This window comes from Lipotes vexillifer, unplaced genomic scaffold (genome assembly GCF_000442215.2).
Source record: "Lipotes vexillifer unplaced genomic scaffold, Lipotes_vexillifer_v1.1 scaffold710, whole genome shotgun sequence".
In the NCBI taxonomy this organism is placed as follows: Eukaryota; Metazoa; Chordata; class Mammalia; order Artiodactyla; family Lipotidae; genus Lipotes; species Lipotes vexillifer.
In genome coordinates this window covers 1,004,342-1,026,768 of record NW_006789347.1, presented here as the reverse complement: position 1 = coordinate 1,026,768, position 22,427 = coordinate 1,004,342, and the positions used below count along the sequence as shown (strand labels likewise).

General features: G+C 41.1%; 1 protein-coding gene across 1 annotated transcript in view; it reads right to left on the bottom strand.

Moving 5' to 3' along the window:
• MAN2A1 (mannosidase alpha class 2A member 1) overlaps nt 1–22,004 on the bottom strand; it is a 161,179-nt gene extending 139,175 nt beyond the window's left edge. The window contains exon 1 of the mRNA XM_007462587.1: nt 21,366–22,004. Within this exon, the coding sequence (XP_007462649.1) occupies nt 21,366–21,500 (135 nt within the window). The 5' untranslated portion in view covers nt 21,501–22,004. The remainder of the gene's footprint in view (nt 1–21,365) is intronic.
• Nucleotides 22,005–22,427: the final 423 nt, after the last annotated feature.

Here is a 22,427-nt window from a genome sequence, read left to right as displayed (position 1 = left end):
CAAGGGACCCCACAGCTGCTTATGGGTCAGGATGTGGTCCTGTCTTCTGTCACCGGCAGGCAACACTGGCAGCTAGACCTGCCAGCTGTGCACCTGCACACCCCCAGACTGGCCCTGTCACCAGCCTCCACTGCGGCGTGCTCATGGTGAGACGGAGCAGTCACAGTAGTACACATCAACCACCAGGAGCCCTGCAACTACCAGCGTACCCATAGTTGGCTCCAGCTTTGCTGCCTGACTTGTAGTGCCACAAATACATGTACGTCTGCAACCGGCCCTGCCACTACACTGGCCCCTGTAGCTGGCTCCCATGGGCAAATGTGTGCACACCACCAGCTCTGGCCATCACTGCTGTCTGCTCTGATACCTAGCCATTGAACCTAGCGGTGCCACTGAGGACTCAGACAGCCCTTGCAGCCACTGAAAACACCCTGCATCACTCACCAGAGACCACACACATCAATGTCGTGAAATCCAGTGGCCTGAGCCAAAGAGACATCACACTGACCCCCAAAACTGATGCAGCCACACACACCTGCACTTGAAGCTCTGCACCACTAGACCTGGGGTCACAACATGCTCCAGCATGCCCCCACCCACAGGTGAAAGGCTTCTCTTACCAGTCAGTCCATAGTTTGGAGAAGGTCACTGCTTCTTCAAATGCAGACACCGTTACTAGGCTACAGGGATCACAAAGAATCAGGGAAGCATGGCTCCACCAAAGGAATACAGTAAACCTCTAGTAATTGGTCTCAAACAAATGAAGATACATTTGTTGGAATTGCCCAACAAATAATTCACAATTGTTCAAAAGATGCTCAGAGTTACAAGAGAAAACAGATAAGCAACATAACAATATCATAAAAACAATATAAGAACAAAATTAGAAGTTCAGTGAAGAGATGGAAAACATATATAAGAACCAAACAAGAAATTTTCAAGCTGAAGAATACAATGATCAGTAGAGAGCTCTAACATCAGACTTGACCAAGCAAGTGAGCTCAAAGATAGATCAATTGAAATCATTCAATCAAGACAAAAAAGAAAAAGGAATGAAAAAGAATTTTAAAAGCCTACACGTTCTGTGGGATACCAACAAAAGAACCGGTTTGCAAATTATTGGAGTTTGGGAAGGAGAAGAGCGCAGAAAGCTTATTTAATGAAATAATGGCTGAGAACTTTCCCAAACTGAGGAGAGATTTGGATATCAGTTTCATGAAGCTAATAGGTCACCAAACCAAATCAATTTAAAGTGATCCTCTCCAAGACACAGTTTAACAAAACTGACAGAAATCAAAGACAAAGAAAAATCTTAAAAGCTGGAAAAGAAAAAAAGCTTGTAACGCTCAAGGGAACCCCCAAAAGGCTACTGGTGGATTTCTAAGCAGAAATCTTACGGGGCAGGAGAGAGCAGGATGATATATTCAAAGTGCTGAAAGAAGAAACTGCCAACCAAGGATACTTTCTTTACCTGGCAAAGCTGTCATTCAGAAATGAAGAAGGGATAAAGATTCTCCCAGACAAACAAAAGCTAAGGGAACTCATCACAACACCTGCCTTACAAGAAATGGTGAAAAAAGTCTTCCAGCTGAAATGAAAACACACTAATTAGTAACATGAAAACACAGAAAATACAAAACACACTGGTAAAGATAAGTATATAGTCAAATTCAGAATACTGTAATATAGTACAGTGGAGTGCTAACCATTTAACTCTAATAAAATAAAGTTATACATATATACAATGGAATATTACTCAGCCATAAAAAGGAATGAAATTGGTTCATCTGTAGAGACGTGGATGAATCTAGAGACTGTCATTCAGAGTGAAGTAAGTCAGAGAAAAACAAATATCGCATATTAACGCATATATGTGGAACCTAGAAAGATGGTATAGATGAACTGGTTTGCAGGGCAGAAACTGAGACATAGATGTAGAGAACAAATGTATGGACACCAAGGGGGGAAAGCAGAGGCGGGTAGGGGTGGGGGTGTGATGAATTGGGAGATTGGGATTGACATATATACACTGATGTGTATAAAATTGATGACTAATAAGAACCTGCTGTATAAAAAAATAAATAAAATTCAAAAATTCATAAAAAAAGTTAAGGAAAAAGCATTAAAATAACTAGCTACAGTAATCTGTTAATGGATACACAATATAAAAAGGTAAATTGTGACTTCAAAGGGGAGAGTAAAAGGGTAAAGTTTTTGTGTGTGATCTAAGTTAAGTTATCATGGTAAAATACATTGTTAAAACTATGAAATGTTTTATGTAAGCCTCATGGTAACCACAAAGCAAAATGCTACAGCAGATTCACAAAAGACAGAGAGAACAGAATCAAAGCATACTGCTACAGAAAATCAAGTCACAAAGGAAGGCAGCAAGACAGGAATAAAGAACAAGGGAACTACAAAACAGCCAGACAACAAGATGATATTAGTAAGTTCTTACCAATCAGTAATTACTCTAAATGTAAATACATTAAATTCTGCAATCAAAAGACAGAGTAGGGGCTTCCCTGGTGGCGCAGTGGTTGAGAGTCCGCCTGCCGATGCAGGGGACACGGGTTCGTGCCCCAGTCCGGGAAGATCCCCCATGCCGCAGAGCGGCTAGGCCCGTGAGCCATGGCCGCTGAGCCTGCGCGTCCGGAGCCTGTGCTCCGCAACGGGAGAGGCCACAACAGTGAGAGGCCAGCGTACCGCAAAAAACAAACAAACAAACAAAAAGACAGAGTGGCTGGTTGGACAAAAAGCAAGACCTAACTATATACTGGCTACACAACACTCACTTCAGCTTTAAGGACACACACAGATTCAAAGTGAAGGGGTGGAAAAAGATATTCCAGGGAATTCCCTGGTTCCCTGGTCTAGTGGTTAGAACGTAGTGCTTTCACTGCAGGGGCCCAGGTCTGATCCCTGGTTGGGGAACTAAGATCCCGCAAGCCGTGTGACCTGGCCAAAAAAAATAAATAAATAAACTAGCAATTAAAAAAAAAAAAGATATTCTGTACAAATGGAAACCAAAACTGAACAGAAGTAAATATAATTTTATCAGACAAAATAGACTTTAAGACAAAAACGGTAAAAAGAAACAAAAAGGTCATTATATATTGATAAAGCAATCAATTAGTCAACAAGACATAACACTCCTAAATGTATATGTGCCCAACACTGGAGCACCTAAATATATTAAGCAATTATTAACAGACCTGAAGGAAAAATAGGCAATATAATAATAGTAGGGGACTTCAGTACCCCACATTCAGTACCCCACATTCGACAATAGACAGATCATCCAGACATAAAATAAACAAGGAAACATTGGACTTGAGTCACACTTTGGAACGAATGAAACTAATGGACATATATAGAACATTTCAACCAACAATAGCAGAATACATATTCTTTTCAAGCACACATGGACCATTCTCCAGAACAGATGATACGACAGATCACAAAGCAAGTTTAGCAAATTTAAGAAGACTGAAAGCACATCAAGCATCTTTTCCCACCAGAATGGAATCTAACTAGAAATGAACTAACAGAAGGAATGCTGGAAAATTCACGAATATGTGGAAATTACATAACACACTCCTGAATAACTAATGGATCAAAGAAGAAACCTAAAGGGAAATCAAAAAATACCTTTACACAAATGAAAAGGGAAACACAGCATACCAAAACCCAGTAAATGCTGCAAAAGCAGTTCTAAAAGGGAAGTTTATAGTGATAAATGCCTACATTAAGAAAAAAGAAAGATCTCAAATAAACAACGTAACTTTACAACTCAAGGAACTAGAGAAAGAAGAACGAACTAAGCCCAAAGTTAGCAGAGGAAGGAATTAACAAGTATTAGAGCAGAAACAAATGGAAAGATATCCCTTGTTCATGAGTCAAAAGAACAAATATTGTTAAAATGTTCATATTACCCAACGCCATCCCTATCAAAATTCAATGCAATCCCTATCAAAATTCCAATGGCATTTTTTCAGAAATGGAAAAAACAATCGTGTAATTTGTATAAAATGATGAAAGACCTCAAAAAGCCGAAGCAATACTGAGAAAGAAGAGTAAAGTTGGAGGCATCACACTTCCTGATTTTAAACTGTACTACAAAGCTATAGTAATCAAAACAGTATGGTACAGTCATAAAAACTGACACATAGGCCAATGAAACAGAATCAGGAGCTCACAAATAAATCCTCACATATATGGTCAACTAATATTTGACAAGGGAGCCAAAAATACTCAATGAGGAATGGATATTCTATTCCATAAACGATGTTGAAAATACTGGAAAACCACAAGCAGAAGAATGAAATTAGACCCCAATCTTATACCACTGAAATGGGTTCAAGACTTAAACATAAGAACTGAAATTGTAAAACCCCTAGAAAAAAACATAAGGAAAATGTTTGACATTGGTCTGGGCAACAATTTTTTGGATGTGACCCCAAAAGCACAAGCAACAAAAGCAAAAATTAGTACGTGGGACTACATCAAACTAACAAGCTCTGCACAGCAAAAGAAATAATCAACAACAAAAAAAGGGAACCTATGGAATAAGAGAAAATATTTGCAAACATGTATCTAATAAGGAGTTAACACCCAATATATAAAGAATGAATACAACTCAGTAGTTCAAAAAAAAAACTGATTAAAAATTGAGCAGAGGAATAGATATTTTTCCAAAGCTGATATACAGATGGCCAACAGGTACATGAAAAGGTGCTCGACAGCACTAATCATCAGGGAAATGCAAATCAAAACCACAATGAGATATCACCTATCACCTCATAATGGATAAAATGGCTGTCATCAAAAAGACAAGAGGTAACAAGTGTTGGTGAGGGCATAGAGAAAATAGAACCCTTGCGCACTGTCAGTAGGAATGTAAACTGGTGCAGCCATTATGGAAAACAGTATGGAGGTTCCTCAACAAATTAAAAATAGAACTACTATATGATCTAGCAATGCCACTTCTGGGTATGTATCAAAAGGAAATGAAAACAGGATCTCAAAGAAATGTTCACTGCAGCATTACTCACAACAGCCAAGATACCAGAACAATCTAAGTGTCCATCAACAGATGAATAAAGAAAATGTGGTAAGAAGGAAATCCTCTATTTGTGATAATACAGATGGGCCTTGAGGACATTATGCTAAGTGAAATAAGTAAAAAAAAATACATATACTATATGGTATCATTTACATGTGGAATCTAAAAAATCATAGAAACACAGACTAGAATGGTATTAATAGTTACTCGGGGCTGGGAGGAGGGGAAAACGGGGAGATGTTAATCAAAGGGTACAAACTACCAGTTATAAGATGAATAAATTCTGGGGATCTAATGTATAGCACGATGATTACAGTTAATGATACTGTATATAAATATGTGTTCCCACCACAAAAAAGAAATGGTAATTATGAGAGGTGATGGATTTGTCAACTAATATTATTAGAGTAATCATTTCATAATACATACATGTATCAAAGCATCATTTGTACACCTTAAACTTATATAATGTTATATGTCAATCATTTCTCAATAAAGCTGGAAAATAAGATAAAAAATAAAGCCTAGCCAAATTTGAATTATGGTTCCACTATTAATGGCTGTATAACCTTGGGCAAGTTACATAATTTCTCTGTGCCTCAGTTTCCTCATCTGTAAAATGGGGATCACTAATAATACCTAACTCATAGGATGGTTATGAGTGTTAAATTAGTTTGCATACACAAATCAGTTTAAATAGTGCCTGGTGTGGCAGGCAGAATAATGGCCTCCCAATATGTCCATGTCCTAATCCCTGAAAACTGTGAATCTGTTACTTTACATGGCAAAAGGAACTTTGCTGATGTGATTAACTTAAGATTTTTGAGATGGGGAGACTGTCCTAGAATATTCAGGTAGTCCCAACATAATCACATGGGGCCTTATAATGGAAAACAAGGTGATGGAAGAGTCACAGTCAGAGGAGATATGAAGACAGAAGAGCAGGTGAAAAGTGATGCCAGGCTAGAAGGGGACCTTTGAGCAGCAAATGCAGGCAGCCTCCAGAGGCTGGAAAAGGTGAGGAAATGGATTCTCCCTTAAAGTCTCCATGAGGAAATCAGCCCTGCCAACGGCTTGATTTTAGTCAAATAAGACCCTTTCCAAACTTCTGACCTGCAGAACTGTAAGATAATACATTTTACTTGTTTTAAGCCACTAAGTTTGTTGTGATTTATTAGGAAAGTAATACACCTGGCAGAGAGCTGTCCTATATAAAGCTCAGCAAGTATCCTTACACTTGAAGTCCCTGTTAGTGGAAGTCTGCCCAAATGCCCATCAGAAGAGGCGGAGAGCTGCGAGCCTAAGGAGCTGAGAGCCCATACAATGGAGCAAGGAAGGTGAGACCCTGTGACTTTATAAGCTGTTTCCCAGGGGCATATTTTGATCTAACAAGACTATATACTATCTTTGAATAAAGGAGGCAGAAAAAGATGTTATGGTTAAAAATATTTTTCAGGGAAAGAAACATCCGTATCTTCATCCTGGACAGTTTTGGGATCAATGAACAAAAAGTGTTTTAAAGCTATCCTGGTGCTGTAGTGAAGCAGTGGAGGAAGAGGTTACTGCAGTTTGCCAGGTAAACATCGAGGTAGCCAGGGCCGAGCCAAGGCAGCAGAGGTGGAGGAATGTGAAAGGATTTGACAGCACAGATGAACTGGGCAGGGTGGGGGTGGGGGTCTGGGGGGCAGGAAAGCAAGAAAAATGGCGCCTTATTTTTGCTGAGACAACTGGGAGGATGATGGTTTTTGCTGGGGAACTGGGAGGATAGTGGGTGGCATTTTAAGAAAACAAGGAATGTTGGGGAAGGTACAGAGTGAGGGGCAAAGGTTCCATTCTGGAACTATTAGATAGCTCAACAGTGGTGTCACACTGACATGCAAGTCTGAAAGTCAGGAGAATATATACACTTGAGTGGTCAGTATAAATATGAATTTAAGGCCGTGGGAATGAATGGGATTACCCATAGAGAGAGTGCACAGATCTGCCTTTTATCATTGTAAAAGGCTCACCAGGCAACTCTCACACATATCCAGTTAAGAACCACTGCATTAAAGCTAAATATAGGAACAGTGATTTGGTAAAAGAGAGTCTGTATTTCCAGCAGGGGTGTCACCGTTATTGCCTTAGTTCCACGTCAGTCAGCTGCTATGCAACTATACAGAAAAATCCTGCTATTTAGTCAGATCTCAGGCACGTGACAGGAAAGCATTTTGGTTTGATAAAATGACAAGTCACGCAAGTGACCACTCCACCCCTTAAGATGTGCAGTGCTGAGGCCAGAGTGTGAACTAAGGCTGTGGCCACAGTTATGTATGTAACGCTACTTCTCTATCAACAAGCCACAAACCACAGTTACAAATGAACTTTCAGTGATTTACCCAGACCTGGAGCTGATCATGCCTGAATCTCTTCCAAGGTATTGTCTTTGTGCTTCTACTTGTCCATTCAAAGAAATAAATGCCCTCACCGTGGGAGCACAAAGAATACTTAATTACATAATACCCTGCCAAAACACAAGAGCCAAGGCACTCTTTGCCCTGGAAATCATCATTCATAAATCTCACACCTGCCTAGGTGTGACAGTAACAAAGGCTACTTGGATGTAGGTATATGAATAGAGTGCCAAGTGACTGTGAAGGGAAGAGCTGGGACTCCAAGTTCACCATCCCTTGCTTCCTTCAGGGAACCCAAAAGACTCCTCCTGGCTGCATGTGGGTAACCACTCTGCAGCTGCTGGCATCACTACAGAGGATCCCAGCCCTGACCCAGAAAAACAACAGGCCACAGTGGTTCTCCCCATCTTTGTAATCCCATTCTCTCACCACCTCCAAAGTACGGTCAGGATTCCAATTGCTGGCAGCTTTCTGTGGGCTCCAGGACACAGCTCTCCTTCCACCCTATGGGTTTCCAGATGTTTACGGGAATTGGAACCCTATCATCCCCATCCACAGCGGCCCAGTGCAGCTGCACAGGAACCACCTCCTGTTGAGGCCACATTTTAGGCACCGAGCCACTGTATAAAGTGAAATTCTGCAAAACAGGTATCTTTTTAAAAATGATTATGAGAACAAGGCCTTGCAGGCAGCACAAAATGTTTACGTTATAAAATATTTTCATACAGTACAGTTTTATTACTTTCAAATATAGTTAATAACTGCAATTAAGTGGCTCTAAGCAAATTAGGTGTTGACTAATAGAATTCTTTAATTCAGCACTTTGCAAACTCTTCCATGGGACATTTCTTTACAGTTTTGCAACTTTTTAAAAAATCATACTGATTTTTCTTCTAAAACATATTTTATATTTTAATGGAATTTCTATCCTTACACATAGTACTCTGAGATAATATGTCAACAATGTATCCCACCCAAGAACATGCATAAAAGTTCATGGGATACACTTTCAGACTGCAACAGTTCCCAAGGAACCAGGATCATACTGTCATGCATTCATCTGATCAAAGACTTCTGGTCTATGTTGCTAATCTATCTTATATTATTTGACATATACCTGTCTTTGTACACAAGGGTTATTATGCACAATCCATTTATACTACCTAACTCATTCTCCATGAAGGAATGATATATTATACTGCAGGATCTGCTAATAAAAGTTCTATCGACATATTATAATTTTACACAAGTAATTTTGAGGAACACAATTTTAATGTAAAAAGAAAGTGTCAAAAATGGAAAAAACAAATCAACCTAAACAGTGTTAGCCTATTAAAATAAATGCAATTGGCATGTCTAGGATGGTTTTTCATACAGAAATAGTTCTGGGGAATCTCTGAAGGCAGGATTGTATTAAGTAGATAACCAGCCTACCTTCAGTCTTGTTTATACTATTCATTTCCTGAATAAGCCCCTCTATTCCTTGCAGACAAGAGACAGGTGTTTAGGCAAGCCCCAGCTGAATTATTATAAATTCCGAATTTCCTTACTTTTCTTTACAAGCATCAAATATTCTAAAGTTTTACAAATCCTTTCCTAGTGACTTTGTAAAAATCAGTCTGATGGAGAACAGACTTGTGGTTGCCGAAGGGGAGGAGGGGGGAATGGGTTGGGAGTTTGGGATTAGCAGATGCAAACTACTATATACAGAATGGATAAACAACAAGGTCCTACTGTACAGCACAGGGAACTATATTCAACGTCCTGTGATAAGCCAAAATGGAAAAGAATATGAAAAAGAATGTGTATATATATGTATAACTGAATCACTTTGCTATACAGCAGAAATTAACACAACACTGTAAAGCAACTATACTTCAATAAAATAAATTTAAAAAAAAATCGGTCTGAACCAATTGATCTACAAGGGCAAGGAGGAGCATGATAAACACCACAGACACAACAAAAGCAATAGTAAGGCACAATGCAACATAAAAGAATGTAAAATAGCAAACTTCTAAATATCATACTATCAGCTATCAGAGATGAGTTAAAGATATTAATTTCTTGGGTTCTTCAAATTTTTTTTCTTTTAAACAGTTATTGGTTAGATCTCCCCTGAAAGTCACAAGAAGTATCGGGGTTGGCCAAAAAGTTCGTCCGAGTTTTTCCGTAACATCTTATGGAAAAACGCAAACGAACTTTTTGGCCAGCCCAAAATCTTGCATCTTGAGTGTTGTCATTTGGCCCTACAAATTTTCACTAATTGGTCTGGGGACAAAACGAGTTCTTCTTCAGTTCTGGGGTGAGGGACATGGGGCTAGCCACCATTCAAATGGGACAGGCTCTTCTCTGCTATAAACAACAGGCAGTTTGGGGGTATCCTCAGAAATCTGTTTGATCTTCAGAACAACCTTGAGCTATGAGGCCCCTGCTTAGAGTGCTGCCTTTTGGTCTTTAATAAATCTCTCTCTTCCTCCCTCTCCCTCCCCCACCCCTCAACATACACACAGGTGCGCACGCGCGTGCACACACACACACACACACACCCCACATGCACACACACACACACACAGTAATCTATTTTTTGTTCTTATAACCTGGAAAAAATAATTTAGTCCCATAATTTGGGCCAAAGGTGGGCCTTTTTTCATTTCCTACTGAAATGCTTCTTTGTAATCCTTCCTTATGAGAGCCTTACCTTTTCTGAGGTATGCTGACCAGTGAGCTGGTCTCTGACAATTTGAATACAAGCTGCTGCATTTTGTTAATATTTGCTACACAGTAATCTTCATCTAAGAAGCATAGCTTTTGGCTATAAGAAATGTTACTTGGCTCTCTGCTGTCTTCTCACAAGGCCCCATGTGAGCTCATTCATTCTCGACTGTGCTGATGATACGATCAGCACCTCCCTTCCCCGATCTCTCACTCTGGCACTCCAGCCCACTTGGCTACTTCCACTCACATCCACCTCATCATAAACGAAACTGAACTTGGCTTCCCAAACTAGCTTATCCTTCCAACTATCCCCTTCTGCAAGCAGTACAAGCAGTCTCCAAATGCCCCAAAGGAAAAAGGTGGGAGAACCTTTTTTACTCTAGCCACCCATCATTACCCTTTATCAAATCTGTTAGAAAGCCCAATACTTTTTCTTACAAAATGTCTCCACATTTTCCCTCTTCCTCTTGATTCCAGCCAATTCAATACTGGTACAGGGATTTACTGCCTTATGTCTGTATTACCTCAAACAGATCCTCAGCTGCCTTCCTGCTTCTGAGTCTTCCTACACACCTGCTACCGGAATAATTTAGATTTAATATTCTCTTAGCTCCCTTCCAGGTCTAAAATTTTCTATGAAATTAATTCTCCAACATTGGTTTTCTCAAGCAGCTTCCTGACATACTCAATAACTTCGAATGGTTCACCACCATCCAACTCATAACTCCTAGCACTGGCTCTCAGGAAGATTCACAATCTGATCCCAAACAACCTGCTGTGTTTTCCCAATTACTCTTTACAAGCTCCAAATATTATAAATCAAACCAACCTCCTTACCTCTTCTCATTGTGCCAGGCTTTGAGCCTTCGGAAGCATTGTACTTCACACTAGGAATGTCTTTTCTCCTTTCAAAGTCCTACCCAATCAGAAAAGCTTAGCTTCTGTCCCATGTCCTTTGGTCAGTTGGAGCTAGGCCATTACACAAACTTAGATCTGAATTCTCTTTAAGGCCTTTGCCCTTATATTAAGAATATAAATTAAGATCATAGACTCTTGTTTTATTCTTAGTTCCTTTATACCCAGAACCTACAACAATGCCTTGTACATAATAGATACTATATAAACCTCTGTTCTTTGGTAATAGCAGTTATTGAGCATTTGCTACATGCCAGGCACTGTTCTAACTTTTTTAAATTAACTCTTCTAAAGAATAACACTCAACTGTCTCTAATTGTTTCAGAAATGGCAGTTGTATCTCCTCAAATAACTAAGAAGCTCTATCAAAAAGCAAATAATATATCTGGCATGTCTATCACAATTTCCATAGTACCTAACGCATAGTGATTCATCAAATATATGCTGGCTGTAGTACAACGAAAGATCATTGAATTACAGGACAGCAAGCATGTCCCAGGTATGCTATGACTAGTTATGGGACCTAAGCCAAAAAACAAAAACAAAACTGCTGAGGTCCAGTTTACACATCTGTGTCCTTATCTGAAAAATCAAAGACTAAATTACCTAACCTTGGAAGGGCCCTCCAAAAATTCTATGACTCTTTCGTATTATGACTTCTCTGGAACACTGATGACTGCTAAGAGAATGACTACCTCACTGATTCTAAAAACACAAATTCAGGACTTCTTTTATGTAGAAAATAATTCTGAGAATGATTCAGACTGTCAGGCTTCCATCCTCTAATGCTCCACAGGTAAAAACGTTGCCACAAAGGCCAGGACCAATAAATTCCAGATTCCTCCACACCTGCAGTAGGGAAAAGAGGGTAAAGCTGCAAAGTACACCTTCAGGCCCAACGTACAGCTTCATCCTGAAGAGGGAGAGCTTCCCATTGCAAAACTAAACACCATCAGACCTGGAAGAAACATGTATTTAGAAGAAAAAAAACATTGGCAAGTTTCCCGGCTCTCCAGACTCCTGATTCAGGACAATAATGTTCACTGGTAGGATCAGGTCCCATTTGGGACCTGCTCTGCCTTCGCAAAAAGCATTTGATTTCACTGGACTTCTGAAGGCAACTACCTGCAAAGGAAGCCAGTGCGGAAATCCACTTACATGTGAAAAATGCACACATGCATATATTTAAAAATGAAAAAAAAAAACCACTTAAAAGTTGCACTCAATGAGACGCATTACACTCATTTTGTTCAGAGGAAATGCACTACATTTTAATGGTGACAGTAAAGTCTTTGAGGACACAAACGGGATGGTGGCCTGTGCCACAGGAATGATGAAAGTCACACATAACCATTAAGAAGCATGAAGAATGATCAAAATTAGCAGGAATTAATTACTCTTGGATAACGAGAGTAGCACAGTGCCCCTGCAGACACCCTGGTAGTTAGTTCTTTGCCTTCAAGCTGAGCAGTCGTCAGGGTCCCAGAGATGACTGCCAAGTTCCGGCCTAGATCTATGGTTTTTGCAGAAGATACCTTTTGCAGAAGTACCTGGGCTCTCCTTCCACGGTACTAATCAACCCAAGCAGTCATATTAGGCTCAGAATTCAGCCCATCTGTGAATTACAGCAAATCCAAGACAAAATAAAGTCATAGTTTGCAATCTCAAGACTATGGATCAATTTTGCTTAGTTCATGCCCTAGAACCCTCTATCCCAGATTGGTCCCAGAGTGAGAATCTTCAGGTGATAGAAGGGAAACAAATTAAACATGTCAAGCATGCCAGTGCTCTAGCACAGAAGTTCCCCAAGGACCCTTGGAAATCTATGAAACACACAGACAGCACAAGTTTTAAACAACACTCTCAAAACACAAACTGTTTGAGTAATGCTTACCTAATAACCAGTTTACGAGAACTTTGTTTGTTTTTAATTAACCCACCTCTGCTTCAACAGATCTAACCACACTATTTGCCTCCAATGTTAATAACAGAGAAATACGGTTTAAACCAAGGGTTGGCAAACTTTTTCTGCAAAGGGTCAAACAGTAAATATTTTAGGCTTTGTGGGCTACGCTTTCTGTCGCAACCTCTCAACTCTGCCCTTGTAACACAAAAGCAGCCAGAGATGATTCGATTCACAGAGGAATGAGTGTAACCATGTCAGGACATATTTAACCATTTTAAAATGTAAGAATCATTCTTAGCTTGTGGCCCTACATAAACAGGTGTCAGGCCAGACTGGGCCCACAGTTAGCTGACTTCAGCAAAGTTCAAGACCACAGACCTTCGGACAAAAGGGAAGGAAGGAGAATATTTGCCCAGAATTTCATTCTTTTCCTACCCCTACCTCCACCCCCTTTCTTTAAAAAGGCTGTTTAGAACCAAATGAAATGAACAGGAAGGAAGTCTCCATCCACTTTATTTTCCAGTTTCTTTCCCTGCTTTTTCTAATCTCAAAAAGGAATACAAAATGCAGTAACCAGAATCATCAGAATTAGCAGAAATAAAACAAGTAATACACTGAAGAAAGTAAATATCTTGCCTGAGAAAGCTTTAGACAACTCAAATTATTTTTGCATATGCCTTCCATACTACCTTATTACTAATCAATATATCTTATTTTCCGGTGCTAAAAGGCAAGGGGAATAAATCTAGACTACTGCTAAACTCTAACTAAGCTTGCGGAAAGTAAAACAGTCTATTTACTATCACTTGACCAAATGCTTTTCTCAGAATAATAAGTATGGTCCAATTTTTTTTTTAATTAAGTTTCATTACAATAATCTTCCATTTTTAACTTCCATATGAACATAATCTACCCCTGTATTTTCTATAACATACTGCAATGTAGAATCCTAAAAATATAAGTGAATTTTGGGCATCTAGTGAAAGGATACATTTCAGTCATCAAAAAAATGCTAGTTATCCTTGAGTATTAGAATTAAGCCCTTTGACTTAAATACAAGACATGACACCATAAAACTCCTCGAAGAGAACATAGGCAAAACAGTCTCTGACATAAATTGTACCAGTGTTTTCTTAGGTCAGTCTCCCAAAAGCAATAGAAATAAAAGCAAAAATAAACAAATGGGACCTAATCAAATTTATAAATTTTTGCACAGCAAAGGAAACCATAAACAAAACAAAAAGACAACCTATGGACTGAGAGAAATTATTTGCAAACAATGTGACTGACAGGGGCTTAACTTCCAAAATATAAAAACAGCTCAAACAACTCAAAAAACAAACAACCCAGTCAAAAAATGGGCAGAAGATATAAACAGACATTTCTCCAAAGAAGACATACAGATGGTCAATAGGCACATGAAAAGATGCTCGACATCTCTCATTATTAGAGAAATGCAAATCAAAACTACAATGAGATACCACCTCACACCAGTCAAAATGGCCATCATTAAAAAGTCTACAAATAACAAATGCTGGAGAGGGTGTGGAGAAAAGGGAACCCTCCTCCTACGCTGTTAGTGAGAATGCAAATTGGTGCAGCCACTATGGAGAACAGTATGGATGTTCCTCAAAAAACTAAAAATAGAGTTGCCATATGATCCTGCAATCCCACTCCTGGGCATTTATCCAGACAAAACTATAATATAATTCAAAAAGATACATGCACCCCTATGCTCACAGCAGCACTATTTACAATAGCCAAGACAGGGAAACAAACTAAATGTCCATCTAAAGATGAATGGACAAAGAGGATATGGCATACACACACACACACACACACACACACACACACACACACACACACACACACGACTATTACCCAGAAATAAAAAAAGAATGAAATAATGCCATTTGCAGCTACACGGATAGACCTAGAGATTATCCTACTAAATAAGGTGAGTCACAAAGAGAAAAACAAATACCATATGATATATGTGGAATCTAAAATATGACACAAATGAACTTATCTACAAAACAGAAACAGACTCACAAACATAGAGAACAGACTTGTGGTTGCCAAGGGGGATGGGGGAAGGGCTGGACTGGGAGTTTGGGACTAGCAGATGCAAACTATTATATATAGAATGGATAAACAACATGGTCCTATTATATAGCACAGGGAAGTATATTCAATATCCCATAATAAGCCATAATGGAAAAGCATATGTAAAAGAAGATACACACACACACACACACACATATAACTGAATCACTCTGCTGTACACCAGAAACTAACACAACATTGTAACTACTATACTTCAATTAAAAAAAAAAAGAATTAAGCCTTTTGATCACTCCTTCCTAAAATGCAAAGTGCTAACAAAGTGCTATGGGTATAAAGAATAGGCCTTTGGCTAGACTGCAGCCAAAGCAGTTTTCAACAGGGTTGATTTTTTTTCCCCCAGGGGACATATAGCAATGTGCAGAGACACTTTTGGTTGCTACAAGTTGGGGAAAGGTGTTTCTGGCATATACTGGGTAGAGACAGGGGATGCTGCTAAACATCCTATGATGCACAGGACAGCCCCCCACATCAAAGAATCCAGCCCCAAATGTCAGTAGCAAAGAGTCTGTGAGGCAGCCAAAGGTAGAGATGTACACGTTTTTACTAGCTTTCTTCAAGGTTGATCTTTTGTTTAGATATAACGTGTTAAATTTACAAATTTAACATGAAATATTTACTAGATACCTACTATGCACTGGTCTGCACAGAAGTATTGCAATACAAATAGCATTACCTTAAATACACTGTCTCACAGAAAAGCTACATTGTAACCTCAAGAGACTGAGTGTACTCAAATCAAATCATTTACTTCCTCCCTATCACAAGGCAAATTCAGCAATTCTCAAGCAATAGGTCTCAACTCCATTTCAGAACAATCGTCCCTCAAACTTGTTTGAACCTAAACACAGTTTCAACCTTAAAATTAGCAGCTTTGGTGTAACACCTACAACTGAAACAGAAACCCCTTTTAGCTAAAATGGTCTACACTTCCTCTCCTGATCAACTTACTAATCACAACTGTGAAAAGAAGCAAAATTTGCTCTTTAGAGTTCCTCCTCCTCTCTTCCACATGTACTATAAAAGCTGATGCTACCAGGAACATGACCACCAGGATGGAAGGGGCCAAAAACGCAATGAGGACTTTATAATCCAGCAACTAGAGATTATATCCCAGCTGTTGAATATCCTCCCATTTTCTTACAGATCTCCAAGGAAGTGAGGGAACAACAGGGAAAACTAAGACTGCTGGACTCAAAAAACTAAGAGTAAAAACAGGGAATCAGAAGCAGCTACTGAACTACTCTTTCTAGGACAATCTCAACACTTAGTCCAGTCTGTCAAAAAAGGCCAAAGTTTTAACAGCTATCACCAAAAGCAATAGCTGACTCAAAATAAAAAACAACAAATAAAAGTGGTAATTTTAGTCAATGTTTTGCCCACAGCCCAGATATCCTTTAATGCTAATTAATGAGTCACAGAGAAAATCCCCTTCAGATAAACAGGACTACAACATCTCCCAAGCAAAAGTATTTGTTTAGGTCCTGACAGCAGTGCTGATCTGTGAATAACACATTCAATTCAATTTAAAAAATAATAAACTTAAGCCTTCAGACCAGATGCAGTCATGACTGTCTGTCCTAGTTCGTGTATAGGAAGACTCTTGAGTCTTAGAGAAACATGCTGGCAGGAGGAGTCCTGAAGGACTGCTGGACTCTACTCTGGAGGGGTTGGAGGAAACCAGCCCTTTTCAGGGGCTTTCATGTTCCTGCACTCATTTCTCCTAAATCCCTGGTTGTCACCACGGTCAAGGTCAAAGTTCCATCACTTCCCAAAAGTCACAGCTCTCAAACAGTGTACCCCAAGGAATGAAACAAACTTCCTTCTACACACCTGCACAAACCCCAACAAGAGCAATTGTTTATAAGTAGAGTGCACTGGAGTGTGGAGAAGCAGGAAAAATCGTATTTTTCTATTTATTATTCTTAAGATTCACAGATTTCTAAAAGCAAGAAAAAACAACTGGGGGACTGAGGTCAACTTTAATTAAACATATACTGTGTTGAACGCTTAAGAAAGTACTAGAGATGTAAAATGTTTAAGCATGTTTTTATATGTGTATTATATTTTCACAGTGAAAGTTAAAAAAAAAAAAGACATAAAAGTCCCCACCTACCAACGTCTTTCAATCAATTACTTAAAGACATTCACACTTTCTCACTTGATAAATGTTTTCTGGGCACCAAGATAAAATCTGAACTTCACTTTCACATTCTCCATCAGTCCCGATCTCTGAACTTTCAAGGGTTAATATGAATCGCTATGACCATATGCTATACTAGTTATTTAAAGATCGATCATTTGTTATACAAAACCTGAGTCATTAATTCTGCAGATTCAAACATAAGACATTAATAAGCCATCCTCATATACACAAAGTAGATAGTAAGCAACTTGTGAAATCGCTTGTAGAAAGTGATGAAGAATTTCAGGAAGACCTTAATGTTTCTCCTTTCCATGTGCTCGAATTCTTACATTACCTCAAAGCATCTTCATGGCATTAGGCCCTGGCCAGCCTCTCATTCACAGTGGAATTTTTATTAATTTTTCTAGCTGAGATTTATTAACCCTAAAATACACACAAGCTAAAACAGACAAAGCCACCTGTTGCCTCAAGGCCTCAAAGGAATTCCTCCCAGAAGCACAGGGGAAAGCCTTCCAAGGACTATCTCAGAGGCAGGCAGCTGCTCCAGGGTGGGAGAACGTAGAGCACCCAGAGTTGGGCCCACTTCCACCCCAGAGTCTGGCCAAGTGGTGGAAAACACACTTGGGGAGGAGGCAAAAAGAAAGAAAGCCAGAATAACAGCAAATAGACTGCTCTCAACTGAAGACGGTTTTAAAACATACCTTGTTTACATGATGGACCATGAAAGGTTCCATGTTAACTGGAAGGAACTAAAATGGACAATTCAGAGGAAATCAATCCCTTTCTAGAGAAATCATTCTACTAGACACCAAATATGATTTATAGTGACTGACTAGTTTGTCTCTATTAAAACTAAGGAATTCAATAACCAAACTCATCAAAGAAATAAAATTTAGTGCAACGTAGCTTTGCTATGCTTGGTGTTCTCATCAGATTAAGATTTACATAAGAGTTAGGAGTAGTGAAAAAATAAAAATCAACTCAAATGCTAGGATGCTATGCTGCATAATGGTTTTCATTATAATGTTTAGCTCTCAAGTGAGCTAGAAGACATTCTGGGAGAGATATAAATCTCAAGCATTAAACGTTTCATAAAAAGGAGCACATTCGGTGGTCTGGAACTGAACCTGCAATATCTCTGAGGTATGCCTGTACCCTATGACCCAGCAATTGTACTCCTGGTCATTTTTCAGAGAAATGAGGGCTTATGTGAATGTTTATAATGTTCATAGCAGTTTTATTTGAAATAAACTGCCCCAAGTTGGAAACTACCCAGATGTCCTTCAATGGGTGAATGGTTAAACAAACTGTGCTCTATCTATGGAATACTACTCAGCAATAATAAGGAACAAAAGAAAAATGAAAAGATAATAACATCAGCAAAAAATAATAAGGAACAAACATGTAACAACCTGGATGCCTCTCCAGAGATTTAGACTGAGTGAAAAAAGCCAATCCCCAAAGGTTGCACATTACATGATTTCACTTGTCATTCTTGAAACGACAAAATTACAGAAATTGAGAACAGGTGAGTAATTGCCAGGGGCTAGAAGGGAACAGGGACAGGAGAAAAATGGTTGTGGCTATAAAAGGGCAATGTAAGGGGTCCTTGTGGTGATGGAAATATTCTGCATATTGACTGTATCAATATATAAATATCCAAGGTGTGATACTCTATTACAGTTTTGCAAGATGGTACCACTGGGGGAAACTGGTAAAGGATACATGTGATCTCTGTATTATTACTTATACATGCATGTGAATCTACAATTATCTCAAAATCAAACACTCAATTTTTTTTAAAAAGGCTTAAAAAAAAAAGAAGCACATTCATTAGGGCTTCATAATAAAAACTCCTTTAAAAATAAAAAGTCATAAGCTAAGGTGCTGCAGAGCATAATGCTCTATTTTCCACAAGCAAGTTGGGGGACTAAACAGTCGGCAAAGGATTACTAAAGGGGGCAGTACAGCATAATGGCTGAGAGCTCAAGACTCCAAAGGCTGCCTGTTGAAATCTCAGCTTTTAGCTGTGTGACTCTGGGCAAGTTACTCTCTCTGTGCCTAAGTTTCCTCACCTACTAGGTGGTGATTGTGTGAATGCAGTTTACCATGTAAGACTAAGACACACAGGCTGATATCAGACATACAAGAGTTAGGCTTATACAGCATTTATCCAGTCCACCTATGTGGGGATTCAGTGGCTCTCCAAAACTACATCAGCAAAGGTGCCTTTTGCACCGAAAAGCCAGTACTGAAAATCTGAGAAAGGCAAACTTAAATATAAAAAGTTCCACCTTCCAAACCCTCTCCCCTTGCACACAAAACAGAATGCACACAGGGCCTTCTCTTCCAGCAGCCACTGTCACTTTCCATTAAATGCTTTATGTTGTAAGCAGAACTTCAGCCCCTTGACAAGGACTAGGGCTGGATATAAAAATATTGGAATTAACTTCGGCTAAGACGTCCCAGTAACCAAATGACTCACTCACTTCTTTAGAAACAGTAAAATGTCAAGGTTGCCAGAGAACCCCAGCCCCAGATGTGTGCATAAATCATTGCGAAGTGTTCATTAAGCCAAAGCCAAAGGACATTACTCAAGATAACACTTTAAGTAAAATCTATCAGTTTTTATGGTTTTTCCTGTAATGAAGAAAATTCGAAAAAATAGGATTACTGGGGGAAAAATCACGGTAAGTTAAGCCCCAAAATTGTACAACATATTTTTAAAAGGCTTAGAACTCCTCCTTTTGCTCTGGCTTCAGAGGGTTTACCCTTCCTCCCTCCCGCCCCTTTTTTTAACTGTTTTATCCAATCTCATCAACAAGCACTGGACAAACTCTAAACTATTTTCTCTATAATACTACCTAAAAGCAAAAGCTTTTAAATTTTTTTGATACATCTGTTTACAACCAGATTTTTAATACCTCTCATCTGCAACGCATTTTGAATGCTCTGTATTGATGACACCATCCAAAAAGGGGTCTCGTTTTCACTTTCATAATAATTCAGGTAAAATTAGCACTCTAACTTCATTAAACTCAAGCCTTTTGTCCTAGCGTTTCACAAGAACAAAAGGCAAGAATATTCTTTGGTCATTTACACTGTCACACAAAAGAAAAACAAACAAACAAAAAAACACCAACTTGTTCACGTCCTACGTTTCTCAACCCTTGAGTGAAGTAGTTGATAAATCAGCTTGTCAGCGTTTTGAGTTCTTCGGTTCATTCATTACAGGGGATACTACCCAATACCCAGTTTTACTAAAATTTCTGGATCGAACAGGTCATTGCAAATAACTTGAAACAAATCGCACACGCGGTATATCCTCCCAAATAGAACCGATTGTCTCCGTTTGCTTATTTTTAGTAACTTGAGATAAAAGACTTAAGACGGGTCGTTTTCCCAACTCGTTTGACAATTTGACCGCTGTCTCGTGACTGAGCGCCCCATAGCTACAGGCTGGAGTATAACAAGCGCTTCCCCACTAGGCTCCCTCATCTGCTCCAAACAAACCCCATGTAATAGCTGAAGAATGACGACACTAAAATCAACCCCACAGATTCATACCTTACAGGTCTGCAATACGGAATAAACTTTTTTTCCTCAAGCGACAGTGCAGTTTAAATAAATAAATAAATGTAACACCCAGATGGGTTTGTTTGATGGGGTTTGTTTGATCCATTCCCGCGACTGGGTGCGCGCAAGGGTAAGTGCAGCTTAACCCTGTGTGGGCCTAGGGGCTCAACAACAGCTGTCAGTGGGCGCTGCGCCGGCGAGGGAGCGCCTCACGCCGCGCCGGTTCACTGGCCAGCAGGTGACCACCCCAACAGGCCCGGGTGCGAAGTGCGGAAACACGGCCACTTCGCCTGAGCGCGATCCAGCCACCGCACGCAGCCTGGTACTTTGTTAACTCCGCGCGCCCGGAATGAGGTGGCTGCGGAGCCCAGGCTGGAGGAGGATCCAAGCCTCCTCCAGTTTGGTCTCGCCCTGCCGGAGCGCGGAGCCTCGGCGGGAGGGAGAGGTCGCGGAGCTGCGGTAACTACGGGCCCCCACCCCTACCCTCTCGGAGCCCCGTGTCCCCACTTCCTCGTTCCTTACCTGGGGAAAGGAGCCCTCGCGGCGCGGGCTCTTGGGGTAGTCTAAGTGACCCCGGTCCAGCATCAGGTAGAGCGAAAAGATCACCACACAAAAGATAGCGCTGCCAAACACGGTGAACTGGCGGCTTAACTTCATTTTTCCTCGATAGACTCGGGGCCAGGGCACTGTCCTCACCCGGAGGAAGAGGCGGACTGTGGACTCCTGGAAGCGGCCGCCGGAGGCTCCCTGCTCCCGGGCTTGTGCTCTCCGCGCTCTCCGCTGCGGATGCGGGTCCGGGCGGCGCTCCGCACCTTATCTCCGGCGCCACCACGCGTCCTTGGCCTTCGCCCTGGCCGACCGCCCTCCCTGGGGCCGGGCGTCCCTCCTGAGGCGGGACTCGCCTGCAGCCCGGAAGGGGCCCGCTCAAACTAGATCTCGAGTTCAGCGCCGGCACCCGGCAGGGCGCGCGGAGCAGGCGGAGGAAAGGTCGCTGTCTGGACTTCCTGCCACCGTCGCCCGACCAAGTCGGCAGGAAAAGTTTTCTCGACCAGGGCAGGCGTGTCCTCTTCACCCAGGAGGTGCGGCTCGGCGGCTCTAGGGTCGGCAGCGCGGAACTGGGTCCGAGTAGCCGTGGGGAAAAAAATCAGGTTGGGAGGAGCCGGGCCCCACAACTTAGCGCCGGGACAGCCGGGCCCGCCCCCGTGGCACCGCCCCCGCCTCCCCTGACTGAGCCCCTTCCTGCTGCCGCCGCCGCAGCTGAGGCCGGGCCGGGGTGCACCCCGGGCGCGGGGACGCACGGGTCCGGCAGGAGTTTCCTCCGAGCGCGCGTCCGCCCGCCGGCGCCTCCCGCCCCCCACCGCCCTTTTCGCTCAGCTCTTGGACCCGGGCTGCGCTCGGAGGGCGCAGGGGGCGGGCGGCGGCGGCGCGCGGAGGAGGAAAAGGAGAGCAAGGAGAGGATCTTCCCCGGAGAGAATCTTCCCCGGAGAGAATCTTCCCCGGAGAGAAGCCCGCTCCAGCTGCAGCCGCGAGTCCCCTCCCTCCCTCCCGCCCCGCAAATGCGGAGATGGCGGCGGCAGCGGCGGA